The sequence below is a fragment of the Chelmon rostratus genome, chromosome 5, assembly GCF_017976325.1.
Source record: "Chelmon rostratus isolate fCheRos1 chromosome 5, fCheRos1.pri, whole genome shotgun sequence".
Lineage (NCBI taxonomy): Eukaryota > Metazoa > Chordata > Actinopteri > Chaetodontiformes > Chaetodontidae > Chelmon > Chelmon rostratus.
The window spans coordinates 15,704,841-15,720,416 of NC_055662.1; the positions used below are offsets into that span (position 1 = coordinate 15,704,841).

Sequence of the window (15,576 nt, forward strand, 5' to 3'; positions counted from 1 at the left end):
AAAATGGCTTGTTATTGGGAGAAAAATGACTGAGAAAACTATCATGATTATTGCCTCTCAACAACGTTGGCTCCAAGAGCTGAAGAGGTGAAGTAATTGTCATGGCTTTGGAAAATGTCAGAATCGGGCGATGCAGTCTGTTTTGAAACAAACAGTTGCTTTGATTGATTGTGTTTTAAGTTCAAACCGATGGGATGCAATGCAGTCACATTCAGCACCTCATTCATTGTCTCATAAAGGAAGAAATGTCACATCAAAATCTAGCATTCACAGCGTGCATTGGCAACATTTTGTACTTCTCAAAGTGCCATATTGCCAATTAGACTGTGTGTGTGTGTGGGTGCTTGTAGGTAGACATGTACTGTATGCATGCACTCATGGCTGTGAATACATGCATGAGCAGAAACGAAACAGACAAATCCATCAGACGTCCGCTGGGTTTTGGTTTGTATACCACCAGGAGCACCCATTAACAGAAAATAAATGCTTGACGCCATAAAGCTGACAGTGTCTCATTCATACTGACACTCTGGCTAAATTACACATAAAAGCACTGATAACATCATCATTAAATATTGATTTTAAGGATGGCTGAAACGAAAACACATTCACACACATCCCGCGGACAAGGGAATTTGGATGAGAGTCGAAGCAGATTGACCGGAGTGGTTAAAAAAATGCAGCTACTGTGGCTTCTTGTGAAAAAAAGATGGACGGAGCAGAGGCGGAACAAGGAAAGGAGAGAGTAAGAAAGGGGGAGAGAGGGTGGAAAGTAGAGGGAGGTAAAGGGCTGGGGGGGTAGAAAGAGATTTAAGGCTGAGGCTCAGAGCAGATGTTAGTGTTGATGATGATGGATGCAGGTTGTTGAGATGCAGAGTTGTTATCATGAGAGGCACTCGCAGCCTCCTCACAGCACACTTTCCCCCCAGATGTCACTGTGTGTGTGTGTGTTGCATAGCAGTGGAGAGGGAGATGATGAAATGAGCAAACCACACATGCCCACATTAGGTAACACTAAATCTACTTTATCTACGTTGGTTTTTATGAAGCTGCAGGTTGAAAATTCTTTAATGCAGGAAATTTCTTCCTCCGTCTGAAGTTAAATCACTTACGAATAATCACAACAATGAACAGAAGCAACAATATACAACAAAGGATTAGAGATTGAAGACTGATTGGCACAGATGAGGCTAATGAACAGCTATGTTTAACACTCATAGGCGCAGACACTGTGGACAGCAACCTCCTCTACAGCCCTAAATTGGATTAGTTTGAAGATGCTTAACCTTTACCACACGGGAGAGAGGTTACATTTCCATCAAACCTTGTATCACTGGGTTACCACATACATCCCTGCAATAATCCGAATTCAGCAAAAACCACACACACGTGGGCAGCAGTTGGTGTGTGTGTGTGAATGGGACATGTTGAGTGGTAACCTGCTCTACACTCTAACCAGATAAAAGGAGCAGGACAGAAACACGTCGGTAATTGATTGCTAATTAGTTCTTTTGTTGTCGTCCATTGTGTCCTGACAGAGCTTTGCCCTGGGCTGTCTATTCACACACAGACTCTCTGGCCTCGCAGCAAGAAAATAAGCACTGCCGGTCCATAATGAGACAGACTGATGTAGCCCCAGCAGGCCTCTGTTATTGAACTCTTGGATGCAAATGCAGAAGACTTTGCGGCGTAAATGGCGGATTCTCAGGCAGGAAAACACGCATGCAAGTCTCATTCCATGATCCATGATGAAGTGATAAATGTCCCCCCCGTAACTGTCCAGCTGCAGTGTCCCCCGTCAGCTGCATTCTGCTTTACAGTATGTGTGGCAGCAGACTATGTGCCATTTCCACTGAGTTGCTATACCCACATCTCTCTCCCTCTCTCATCAGTGCATGAGAAATTACCTAATGAGGAATGGGTCGCACATTTCCACAAACTCATTAACCCGCGAGCGAGTGAGACTAATTGCAGCGTTTGGGTAATGTGATTTCACATCTGTTACTGCAGCCCAGGACACAGTAGTCAGCACGGGGCTGGATCTGGTGGGCTGAGCCACACATAGAGCTAGATTCACCAGAACCACGCACACACTAAGCCAGGTCGACACCGCTGCAGCTCCAGCCTGGATGGGTGGAGCAGCAGTCAGTTTGGCTGTGGTTATAATGTTTGATCAACTGCTGTCACACAATATCTTGTAATTACATGCCTCTGCAGGGTAGGTGGGCCACCTGCATTCATTCTAGAAAAAATGATTACTGCAAGGCCGGAGGTGGGGTGGGTAGTATGGAGGTAAAAATACAGTATAAGATGGATAAGCAATGACTTTGAGTTAGTGACCATCATGGAGCCGTCATTACTGTTTAAAAATTGCATACATTTATTTTTCTCTGTTCCCCTGAAGGTGTCCATTTATTTAATGTCAGATTGAGATGATTTGCCTACTGCTTACCACAAATAAATAGGTTTAATGTCCATCCATTTACAGAACAGATTTACACTGATACTGACTGTAATGTTCAATCAGTGTAAACAACTCACAAAATTCTGATGTTTTTCCTCTCATTCACTGTGACTTCACAATAAATTTAACCGAGATTAAAAGGTTTTCCTTCCTTGCTTTGTTGGAATTCGGCTTTCTTCCAGTTTGGGGACAAATAAAATGTGTCCTGGCCATTGTGTCAATCTGTAAATGTAATCACAGTGTGATCCTGTGTTATGCTGCTGCACAGCGCAAGTGTTAATAACTTAGCAAATCATGTCAAAATTGTTGTTTATTGTATGTTGTAAAACTTCAAGCTATTTCATTCAAGCTAATTATGTAAAACTGAAACATAGGGTTACACACACACACACACACTCACACATGAAAGCACAGAGAGGAATAAATGATTTTTTCAGGGTCTTGACTTGGGTTGGTATTTTCAATAATTCAGTAAATTACTGCAAACAAATCCATGTTAATAGAAAAGGTGGGAACCAACTGTTTAATATGGGAAAAGTAATATACTTTTGTTAATTATGATTAATCCTTTGTTTAACCCCCCTGCATTGTTACAGAAACTCCAATTATAAGTTTACAGGCAGTGGGACTGCTTATGGTAATGCCATATCTCATCAATTACCATCCCGTGACCGTAAATTGGCCTCAGCGCTGACAACGAGATGAGGTTAACACGCTGATTAATTTGAGCTGCTGTGATTTCAGGCTCAAGTTGACACTTATAATCTTTGACACAGACAGTGAGGTCCGCTCACTTTCATAATGGGGAAATTTTATTTACTTCTTTTGGAGCTGAGTTATAGACATTACATCTCACATCAGGATAATTTGAAATTAAAGCAACGCAAACAAGGTGAGAGTTCTGCTTTTTACAGAACTGATGGGCAAGTAATGAGGAATTTAAATAAATGTCAAATGATCAAAGGGTGTTAAGGCTAGACTGTGTGTAAACTACCTGTATTTTGATTTTGTTATGATATGCATGTAACGTAGTAAACACTATTAATAATATCAGAAATAATGAAAAAATGCCAGTTTGCAAACTTCAGGATGATGATGTGTCGGGTTAGATTCATAAATGTCTCAGAGGATTGTGTTCATTGCTGTAAAAACATAACTGATATCTTTAATGTTATTGATACTAAAGCCAATTTAGTTGCCATCACAGAAATAATAATATATGCAAAAATGCAAAAAATATATTTTACTAGAATTCACTTAAATGCGTGCAATGCAGCATGTCTTATCATTTATTTATCGAATTGGTATAATTGCCTGTTGAACTTGTTAGGGTACTGCTTGATGAGACAGCTCCCTGCATAAAGCAGCTGTTTGTGCTGCATAAGAAGACTGAAGTCAGCCAATGAACACGTTATTGGTAATGCGCTGTAGGACTGTAGTGCACCATTCTGAGCATCTATAGGTGTATTGTTGTAATTAAGTTTTCTGACAATTAAGACATTATGAAGTCAGTCTTATGTGAGTCCATGTCTGCCCATGTTTCTGTAGACCAAACTGCACTACAGTGACCTCACAGAAATACGCTAGAGCAGCAAAAGGATTAAATATAAGTATATATATGCTTCTCTGACATTTCTATAATAACATCAGTTTGATCTTACAACAATTTCAGTTTTACTGCAACTGATCAATTATGTCATTTCTGCTTAATAAGGGTAAGACCTAGCAGCAACTTTGACCTGAAAATAAAGACTGTGAGAACTATAGACTGGTAAAAACCGTCCTGTACACAGAGACACACACAGGCCTGTGGTTCCTCCCGTTTAGTTACAGTCCATCCAGTCCGCTCAGTGGGATGACCGTCATGGTTAAAAGCAATGACCGTCACATCACAGCACTGACATCTTTACCGCTTCTGTCTGCCACCATGGGACCAGTCACCCTTCATAAACCCTTTAACCCTGTCACCTCAAACACTGTGAAAAAAAAGAAAAAGAAAAGAAATGAAAAAAGTGAAAAGAAATCAACAAAAAATAATAAAGAAAATATATTTAAAACACACACACCATATATGTAGATATTGTATTACACACACACACACACACACACACACACACAAATCAGTCAAGCCTATTGATATACTATATGTTTAGGAAAAATTCCATCAAATTCCCATCCCATTCACAACCACGTTATCATGTTTGATGATTATTATCCAAAAGAAATATAAATCGCTGTGAAGTACCATCAGCCTTCTCCAACAAGGGTAGGTCGCTACTGAGTGCCTTTAGGAATTTGTGCAAAATGGTCATTAAGAAATCTCGTTAAATTTAATGGAGACATGAATCATTCTCGTTTTGACATTCTTGAAAATTACTTTTATTTGTTTCTTCATTTTAAATTGGTACAAACCCGTCAATGTGGTGCATTTCGATGTAAGATCAAACATTTAAGAAATGTGTCAAGTAATAGCACATACAATAAGTTAAAACATGTCACGAAAAAGACCAGCGGGTACATAGCAAGAATGTTTTATCTACACAAAACATCCTAAAACAGAGTAGGCCTACTGAAAGATCATTGTATTTTTTTCCTCTTTAGATTTTATGCTCCTGTCTCATGCAGACGAGACGGGGTCGTCTAGCAAAAGTACCTCTTCAATCTGAGGGGGCACCGTTTTCTCCTTAAATTATCCAAGCGTTTAAATCCACATGCACAGTGCATGCCTGAGACCCAGTTCAATAGGCCCACCTACAGTATGGTGCGTGTGCGGTAGGCTGTTACCAAAGTTTATACCCAATCTTATAAATAACCGTTTGACATAACACAACTTCACCTGAACACAATAACATGTGTGCGTAAAGACACACTCAGTGAAAACGTAAATACGACGATTGTTTTGGCTCCCAGTAATTAGGGCCTATAGTCTAGAGATCATTACAATAGTATTTATCATCAATAGTTGATAAAATCCTTTTGAATTAACAAGATAAATAACCCCGAAACCAAGTTATTTTTTCCTTCTTCTTTGTCCAACAGTATTGTCCTTTTCTTTTTGTCATTATGTCTAGATGAAGTCACATACAGTCTCCATTTTCTCACATTTCAGGCCTGATTAGCTCGCTCGCTCTCTCGTTTTGATCTAAATAGCGGGAATAAAAACAGAAAAAGAGCCGCAGTTTGGGGCTGGGGGAGGGAGTTTGGAGGGGAGGGGTGTAATGGGGTGTTGTTTTTTTAAAGTCACTAAGTGAAACTCATGGACACTGTGTGCTCCAGCGCTTTGCGCCGCAGTGACGCGATGCTTGTCCCTCTCCACATGTCACTGTCCGGGGAACTACACAGCTGCGGGGAGCCCGTTACGTTCGTGGGGCCGGAGAGAGAGGCCGACATTCCGGGGAAAGGCGACTGGTAGAGGTGGGACTGCAGACCGGAGCCGTTGGAGGACAGGCCGTTGGAGAGACCCATGGAGTTTGGTGGCGGGCCTGGACCCAGACTGCACTGTGACAGCGACTGTGGCATGCCAGGCTGGCGACCCAGGGCCGGCGGGAGCTGCAGCTGGGACACCCCCGGCATCCCCGTGGCCCAGCGAGAGTCGTTGGCGTGGAAGGAGCACAGGCTGTTCTCCATTGCGGCCGCGGCAGAGAACTGTGGCAGGCCCGGTGTTGGGAGCAGCGTCCCCGGGGCGCGGAAAACATTGGTGGTCTTCTTCCTCTTCTTCCACTTAGCGCGTCTGTTCTGGAACCAAACCTTCAAACAGAAAGACGGGACAGTGAGCCATCAGAAGGACAGACTGAAGCACGCAGCTATGTCCATGTGGCGGCGTGACCATGGAAGAAAAATACCAGTACGCACGATAATCTCATTAAAATCTGGCCACACTCAGAAAACACCAGAGCTCTGACAGGACAACAGGGTTACAGAGTGCTAAAACAACAACAGTGACGCACCCTGCTACAGCGTCCTTGGGCAACACACATTCTCTACCAGCCATGGGGCCTACTCTGGATCTCACACTGCACTGTCTGACCAAACGAAATGAACAAGGCATCAGTGCAGATGGTCTGGGGAGCTCTCATCAGAAAATATCTAAGATTAACAGCCAAAACTCTGAGGCTCTACTGTCTAATAGCAGGTTTAATTCACGAATCCTTCTAACCAAGAGAATCCTCTTAAAGGAGTATTTTGTAAATATCATCCATTCGGCTACTATCAGCTTATTATCCCGTGTTTCTAAGACGCTGAACTGAAAGAGTCCAAATGCCAGACGAAGAAAATTCCTTGTAAATAAATACAACAGGCTATAGAGAAGGCTCTTTTTTTTATTAGCGATGTTCCATAGCAGTGGGCCGAACAATTTATCTTTCGAACATCTTATTTACAAGCAGACTGACTGAAAATTGCCCTAAATAGTTTGTGGGCTTAAATACAAATGGTCCACTTGACTGTACACAATACACGTGGAAAAAAAGGAGAAAGAAATCTACCCATCCACGCGCGCACGCACAGACCACGTACACAGCTTAAAAAAAGAAAGTGCACGCGCGTCCCGGTCGGGCTTTATAAAGATTTCATCATCTTCGGGTGTGATTAATGCGCGCGCGAGGCCGTGAGTCGATGCCTCCGTATTAAAAGTGAAATCTCGCTCTCATTCCGCTCAGCCATCCGTGAAACGTCGCCCAAACCCATTACACTCGGGGGGAAAGAAAATGCAATTTCTCATTCCATTAAAAAAGTACAATATATTCTTGAGTCCTATTAAGACGTCGCTGATAGAGCATTTTAAAGGCGAGGCAGTGGAGGCACGCACGCGGGCCAACACGCCCACTGAAGGCTGCACCTGCGCGGCCTGCACTAATGTTTACCAACAGCCAGCGCGAGCCGACCTGCACTGAGCGCGCAGGATCCCGCACGAGAGAGAATAAAGCATTGATTATTAAGGTGACTGATGATTATAGTGGTTTTATTGCTTTCAGTGGGATAATTTGCATGAATTTCACATCACTGGTTAATAACCCGTTCACTGTTATAAATAAGACCGAAATTGGTTGATAATGTGTTTGGTTTGTTAGAGCTCGGTATGTTCCTGCATGCTTGTTCCAAAATAAGCGTCGTATGTCTTTGTAAGTTGAAATTGTTTAATTCACATGTTCAGTTCTTAAAAATACAAAATTATTTGATGCATTCATAAATGTCGAAAAACATGTGACACACATCCCCCAACATAATAACTGTGTACAAAGGGGGAGTCATATTTTGAAAGGGATACTCTTAAAGATGTGCTGTAAAATATACTGACCACTATTCTGTTCAGTGTGTATCAGGGTGTGTTCATATATTTGCCATAGTAAAAACTGAACACAGAACTTTCGCACCCCCCCAAATTCAATGTTTGTGTCACAGTCACCACAGGTGGTGTTATATAATATTTTCTGAAAATCATAAAGGCCACCTGAATATTTCTGACCGTATGAGCAGCGGCTTGCTGCTCGTTATCCGCAGGCGAGAAATGTTTCAGCACCTTGGACAGAGCCCTTTATATATTAGATGGGGCACGGCTTCTTAAAATTAAATATTGCTTACTCTCAGGTTAAATATAAACAAATGATGGGATATTTGAATCACATAATTCAACTGACAGAGGCTTGAGTCGGTACAAAACAACTGCTATTGGAATTTTACAACCAATTGAAGTATCTTTAATTTTCTTTCTAAGATGAGTTGTTTTTCGTGCACTGTGCGTAAGGCAGGGTGCAGTGCTGGATATAAACTTAAGAAAAAGAAAAGATTTAAGTAATTCCATCACTTTCATGACACTTTGATACACTATGTCATGGTTTGATGTAACCTAATTGCACCAGTGGCGTCAGTCCACGTTAGCTTTGATATTCCGAGCATTTGCACCCAAAACTTAACATCTAGTAGCCACAAAATTTCAGGGGACAAGAGAGCAAGTGACGAATTACTGAGAGTACACGATATTAAATGAAAATTATCAGAAGTATCAACATTTGTGGGGAAATTTGTGCCGAACCCTCTCCTGATATGAATCCAACCTATTTTGCTCACTGCCTTCCAGATGGATTCGACGATTTTTGGACATTTACACGATGCTGAAAAACCCTACTAGATCAAAACTGGACCCTAAAACCACACCCTGCAGAACAGCCACATTGCACACGTGTTTACCTGGACTCTGGACTCCGTCAGGCCGATCCTCAGCGCCAGTTCCTCCCTCATGAAGATGTCAGGGTAGTGGGTTTTGGCGAAGCTGCGCTCCAGCTCGTTGAGCTGCGCCGGGGTGAAGCGCGTCCTGTGCCGCTTCTGTTTCTGCTGGCTGGAGGTCTGCCCGGAGCTCTGCTGCGGTTGCTGCTGCTGCTTCTCCTGCTCCTTCCCGTTCACCGGCATGCCGGCAGAGTTGGATCCCACGGTGGCGATGTCTTCTCCCGGCAGGAGAGTGGTCCCCTCCACAGAGTCTGAACCAGGGGCCATGTCTCCCGGATGCCCCTGGTCTGGCACCCCACCGCCCAGCCGACACTTGAGAGCCTCTCGGTGTCCGAGTAACTCCGCAGCATCCTTCATCCCTGAGAGGATGATGAGGAGAGAGGCTTCGAGTAAATACACGCCAAATCTTAAAGCGCAGCATCTTTAAATGAGAGTTACATGAAATAACTGTGCTTCTTTACATCAAGAGGCAGATAAATTCAAAGAATATTACAAATAAACTCAAGCTTGGGTCGTAATTTTACACCATAATTTTCGCTGTCACATCATTCCTCAATTCTGATAAATAACGGTAAAGAACAGCTTCGACCAACAATAAACCACTTAGCTGTTAACACAATTAACTACACAGTCTATCTATCACTTCATAAGGTTAAACAAGAAGTTGAAATCTTACACTGGAGTTTAGGGCCGGGGTTTAGTGATGATAACTCACCGAGCCGAGCATCCAGGAGGTCGGCGTGAGAAAGCATCGCGTACCGCTCCAGGGCGAAATGCGCTCCAAAAAAATCCTACAACTTTGGGGCAATTTAAAAAGTATATATCGTCTAAATGAACGAAAATTCGGTTTGTGGTTAAAAAAGGAGGTCCCTTGCATTATAATGTACTTTAGAGCGATGGGGAGGCGCTTATTAGTTGAAAGAACCCATGAGCTTCCTCAAATAAGAGCCAATCAGAGCGGGAGCTTGGAAATGTCAGCGACGTGACTCCCCCTCCTTTTTTTTTTCTTTTTTTTCTCTCTCCTTACACACATACGCACGCACGCGCGCGCGCGCCCAGACCCAAACGCGCATGAAAGACTACAATTCAATTCCATCCTCTGCCATTCCGTCCTCTGATTTATTAGCTTTTCATGCTTAAATTATTCCACGTTAAACATCTTAATGTGTTTGTTTAATCTCATATAGCCTGTGCCATGACGGGACTCCTGTTTGTGGACGGATATACATGTAAAATGCTGCAGGTGAGCTCATGCGAAGGCTTGTTTTATTTTGCTAGAGGAGATAGGAGCTCACAGTTGTTTGAGCCAGAAAATGCACTGCCATTAAATAATTAGCCATATCAAAATCTCAATTTTCAAATCACTGGACTGTGACAATTAGCCTGCTTACAAACAGTGAGCCTGCGCCAGAAAGGGAAGATTCATTTCCCAAATTAACGAAAAAAAAAAAATCCATAAATTAAAACAATTTTCGAGCTGATTACTCTTTGTACATTTGTTTATTTTTACTGTTTAGAGGGATAGCAGGCTGAGTGTATTCTGTACAGATCACAGAGTGGACAGAGTGGTCACAGAAGTGCAAACTGTGGTAGAGGAGAAGTCTTATATCGCCGGGCCTCCTTTCAGCACCCCAGAGCCCCACTTCCCTCCCGTCCTTGGCTCACAAACAAAACGAATATCGCTCCCATTCCCCCATGGCAGGTGATTTGTGGAGACAAATCGAGGAAATAAATAAATAAACGAGTACAGATGGATTTGAGCTCTGTTACTGATCGGCCGCTTTAACTCTCATCGACTTTTCATCAACGCGGGCGCAATTAAAGGTATTTAGGCCTGTTTGGTTCAAACAAAATCAGACGTGGTAGAGCCTAAACGATTGTGCCCCTTAGCAGGGGTCCATAAGTAGGTCTATTATACAATTAACAGGACGGCCATTGATCTGCGCTCCACTCTTACTTCTCCAGACAGTGCTGGTTAGAGAGGGCTTTGGCAGATGTCAGGGTGAGCCTGGTGAATAGACCACCGCCTGGGACTAAATCGGTTTCTTTGCAGCGCACAAAGGAGGCGTCCGAGCGAGGACTCCTTCTCTCTCCTCCTGCACCGCGCAGGCAGCTCATCTTTTATGCTCCTCAACCGCAATCTGCCGGGACGCAGGGAAGTAGCCTTTATGTGGCACAGCGTGAAAACTTTAGGAAATGGACTGGTGCATGGTCCGCTGAGATGAGGAAAGCTGTGACCAGCTCCCGAAGGTTCGGGAGAAGCAATCAGCAGCAGCAGCGGAAGCGGCAGCAGCAGCAGAGCCTCAATTCATTTGATTCACACATGTAAACCAGGAGAGAGGAGAGGGACTCTCTATGCTGGGAGTTGTAAGGCCAGCTGTGAAGGGCTTGAGCCTGGAGAGACGGTCTGTATGCTTCAGAAGCTGTTTGATTTCCAATTAGTGTAAGCATGAAGGCAACTGATGTAACACAGGCTAACATAAAGAAATAAAAACTAAACTGGTGGGAAGAACTCAGCACATGAAGGTCAGACATTTTTCATGTTTGCTAAAATACTGGCTTTTGTTGTACAACATGTGGATTCATGAATATATGATGATACGTCAATATGATGATGTAATAATAAATTATAGAATTTAATTCTAATTCAGGATTATTTTAAGGCCATTATTCAATTTATTGTCTGAGTAATTTGATGAAATTTTGCTTACTTGTCTAACAACTGAAAAATAAAACGTGCACTGGGCTACCAATGGAATGCAATTCCTATTATTACAATTACTACTACTACTACTACTACTACTACTACTACTACTACTACTATTATTAGTATTATTATTATTATTACTACTACTACTAAAAATCGTGTTGGTGAGAAGGAATTTTTATTTATTTCCTGTTCTTAAAATAAATGGACAAGGAAAATAATTACATACTACTACTACTACAATAATAATAATAATAATAATAATAATAATAATAATAATAATAATAATAATAATAGTAGTAGATTTTTATTATTAGTAGCATCATTATTATAACCACCACTCATACATGTGTATAGGATTAACATTTTTGAAAACATTGGCATGCTTTTGATGGACAAAGTTGAACTCAAAACCATTAACATGGACGCCCTGTTCACATAAGATAAGGCAGGTGTAAAAATAAGAGGCTGTAGTTATTTTATACGTATCTGACGACCTACATGATAAATACTGATATTGTTGTTTGTTGCGGTGAAAACAGCCCCCGGATAGCAGATATCCCCTCAGCTGTCCGGTCCTCAGCCTGTAACTTATTGCTATAATAAGAGGAACCCACTTGAAATGGGTCTATGTCTCACTCAGCCTCCCTAACTGGACCGCATCAATCTTCCCCAGTAAAAACACACTCACATACAATTCTCCCGGGTTAATGCGGCGCATCTGAGTGCGGAACGGCTGTTTACACGCGAGGAGACACTTTTAATGGAAGCGCACCAAAAACAAATGCAATTTTGTAGAGCAATTTCAAAGATCAAGAATTCCGTGTCCACCCTTTCCGCGTTTTTTTTAGCAATCAAACTGCGTTAAATCCATTGCTCACATGGGCCTTTGCAGAACAGGTTAAAATAATACAAGTAACAAAAGGCAGATGCAGGTATAAGATCCTTTACACCAACCACACTGTAACACGGACCAGTAGGCGAACTGCTTGTTTCTCATGTTCAGGCCTATTGCATCGCCTCGTAAGCATCTGCATTCACTCAGTTATAGAAATCTAAAAGGAAAATCGATTTTCCAATCTGCAGAAACGGCTCTCTAACAAATCACACAGCAGTTTTGTGAAGGTGATTTGATGACAGTCGGAGGAATAAGAATCAGACAAATAAGTGCGTTGCATCCGAGCCCGAGAGCTGCAGAGAGAGGCGAGAGCGGAGAGTCACAGACAGGCAAGCCCATTAGAGGCTCCCCTCTTCGGCCACGCCGCCTGGCTGCACCACCCCGCGCATCTCATGCCCCAATTAGACCCGCTGCCCTCCGCCTGGTCTCCGTTACTGCGTGATCTGGTGCACAGAGCGGTAATCACGGCTTCAAATAAAATAATCAGCAAAGAAGAGCGATTTCCTTAATGAGGAAGAAGAGGCGTGTGTCACGGAGAGTGTGGTGTGGTGGGTGCGTGCGCGTGTGTGTGTGGCTGGTGGTGGTTGGGAGGTTATTAAAATAGCAATGAAAGTCACAATATGTGTCATTAACACAATGGTGTTCAGTCTCAGCAGCTTTACAAATGTCTCATTACTTCTGCTGTTCATAGTTGACCCCATGCTCAGGTGCTCCATGTTTAGGATGCTCCTCTCTTTTGTGTGTCACAGAAACAGCCAATATGAACTGTTAAAGTTAAGGAATATGTGGTTCATCAGCATTAAATTCGGCACCTCATGTCAGCAAAAGTACATAAATCACATCACACAAAGGTGGAATGGTTCAACATGTCCAATATCCCCAAAAGAAAAGTCCATTCATGAATAAATACTCTCCAGAGTATTCTATATTGTGTGAACATCTGCAGCTCATATATCTACTGTGAATTCTGGAAGTTCAGTAAGTTAACCCCCACCTTACACATCCTCACGGGTCAGAAATACAATTATCTACTCTTACGCTCTCCACATAACGAACAAATCCTGGATCTGATTATTTCTTCAACCAATCAGTTGGTAAATTTAATTGGAAAACCTATCAAATTGTGTCCTCAGTAGCTTTCTTCTGCAGGTGAATGCAGAAGGGCCCCTTAAAACCTCGTAAAACTGCACCATATATGTGATGTTGTGATGATTAAATGATTTATGATGGCTTGTTCTTCTCAAAGAGACCATAAATATTGACTATTCAGCCAAAAATTTCTTTCTTTAATGCCTGATTAGTCACCTAATTGACTGAAAGGTGGCGGCCATAACATACATACAGCCATTCAGTGTCCCAGCAACAAAAGGCTAGTGGGACTGTTGATGCTGGTTAATATGCTTATATACCCAAATCATAGATGCTTCTATTTAGTTATCTTATTCTACACTGATACTCAAAGTACCTGCAATATGTTGTGCAAAAAAAACCAAACAAATTTTGGTCATTTTCCAACTGTAGTTTAATTTAAAGGATCTCTTCACTCCACTTAAAATTAATAAAATGCTGACAGTCAACGAGAAAAAAATCTCTAAACACACAGGGTGATCCATTTGAAATCAAAGCTGTTTTCCCCTCTTTCTGAAAACTGGGCGTTTTAGAAACGCAGGGTTTAAGGCCAACAGCAAAACAAATCTTCTTTGAAATCTGTTTTGACAGCTTATTGTCTGCGAGTATCTACTGAGGTTTGCTGTACAATTCTGATAAAAGCTTGATTCCTCTTGATCATGAGCCCTGTACGTTTTCATTAGTCCTCTTACAGTGTAAAGCAGCGCTGCTCGAATGTGCTTTTTCCATGTGTTAATTTAATTTCTATGCACAAATACTCTCAATTATTTAATTAATCATATCTTCCCTTAATCACATTTAAAACAGAAGCAAAATATTGAACTAACAAGGTTAGAGTATTAAGCCTGTAATCTATTGTATTTGCAGCCTGACCTCAGTCATTTAGGCTTCTCCAGCTGTCTGCAGATCTAATTCCTTCTCCTCCCTGACACCTTGACTTTCCCTCCAGTTCTGCTCCAGCTATTAGAATATGTTCTTTCTTAAGTCCGGTCATTAGTTAGGTCCATTACTGTGGCTCCATCATTAGGAAGCTGTAATGCATCATTGAAGGTAATGAGCGCCTTACATTACAGGTGCCAGCAAGCCTTCAACGCACTGAACGACACCCTTTTCTACTCTGCGGCCAGAAAGCGACTCCGGTTTGATTCATTTTAACCACGAATCTGTCCGAGTGAGCTGACGGTGGCATAACAAAAGGCTAACCAGTGATCTGACATTTAAATGTGCCATAAAAGATGTTATTTGGAGCAGCAGAGATGCTTTGCGAGAATGAGGATGGCTGAGTAAAACATCACACTGTGGCTGAGACTCACTTGTGATGATTCTTGAAACACATACAGTATACCTCCCACACACGCGCACTTGTGCTCCTAAAATACCACATAAAGGGGAGGACTTGGGTCAGTAGTGTCTCTGAGTAGCTTGAAATTAGAAACATGTGCTGGTAATTATCAAACTGCAGCAAAGCCACATCATGCAATTTAATGCCTCAGCAAATTAAAGAATAAATGGGATCAGTCTCTTTGACCTTGCTCACTCTGACTTGCCGAACTTGATCTACCTGATACTTCAAGTGTGTGACTCACTCACTTTGAGACATATAGACACACACACACACACACACACACACACACACACACACACACACACACAGGCCAACATACTGTAAAGAGAGGGAATACACCTGTACACATACACACACACACCCTGAAAATGAGCTAATTGTGTGATCATAGGAAAGGTGTGAAAGCAATGCAGAGAAACCTAGAAAATAAAATAAGCACACACACACACTCTCACACACACACTTGTTGTATATCTGTGTTGTCCCCCCCAATAACACCTCGCAGCTTCCTTGTGATTTCAGTGCGTTACTCACCCAGCCAGTTCAGCTCGTCTCTCACTTCACAAATCCCACACTTTCCCCATCCATCCAGTCTCTTTATTATCATCGCCCCCTCCCTCCTTCTCTCCCTCTCTCTCTCTCCTTCCTCCTCTCCATCCAGTCCGCCACATTTTCTGCTGCTTCTCTGCTAAACACAGCGCACTACCCCTCCCAAGATTAATTGATCATCAATTTAGCTCTAATTTGGACCAAGTCAGCTGGTAAATGGGGCAGTTTTCCCTGATTGTTAGTGAAATGTGTGCAAGTACATT

General features: G+C 42.3%; 1 protein-coding gene across 1 annotated transcript; it reads right to left on the reverse strand.

The window, feature by feature from the left end:
* Positions 1–5,707: 5,707 nt before the first annotated feature.
* LOC121607180 (homeobox protein orthopedia B-like) lies at positions 5,708–9,438 on the reverse strand. Its single transcript, XM_041937884.1, has 3 exons — positions 9,402–9,438; positions 8,651–9,045; positions 5,708–6,211 (listed from the first exon to the last, which is right to left on the reverse strand). The coding sequence occupies exons 1-3, from the start codon at positions 9,436–9,438 to the stop codon at positions 5,708–5,710; spliced, it is 936 nt and encodes a 311-aa protein (XP_041793818.1).
* Positions 9,439–15,576: the final 6,138 nt, after the last annotated feature.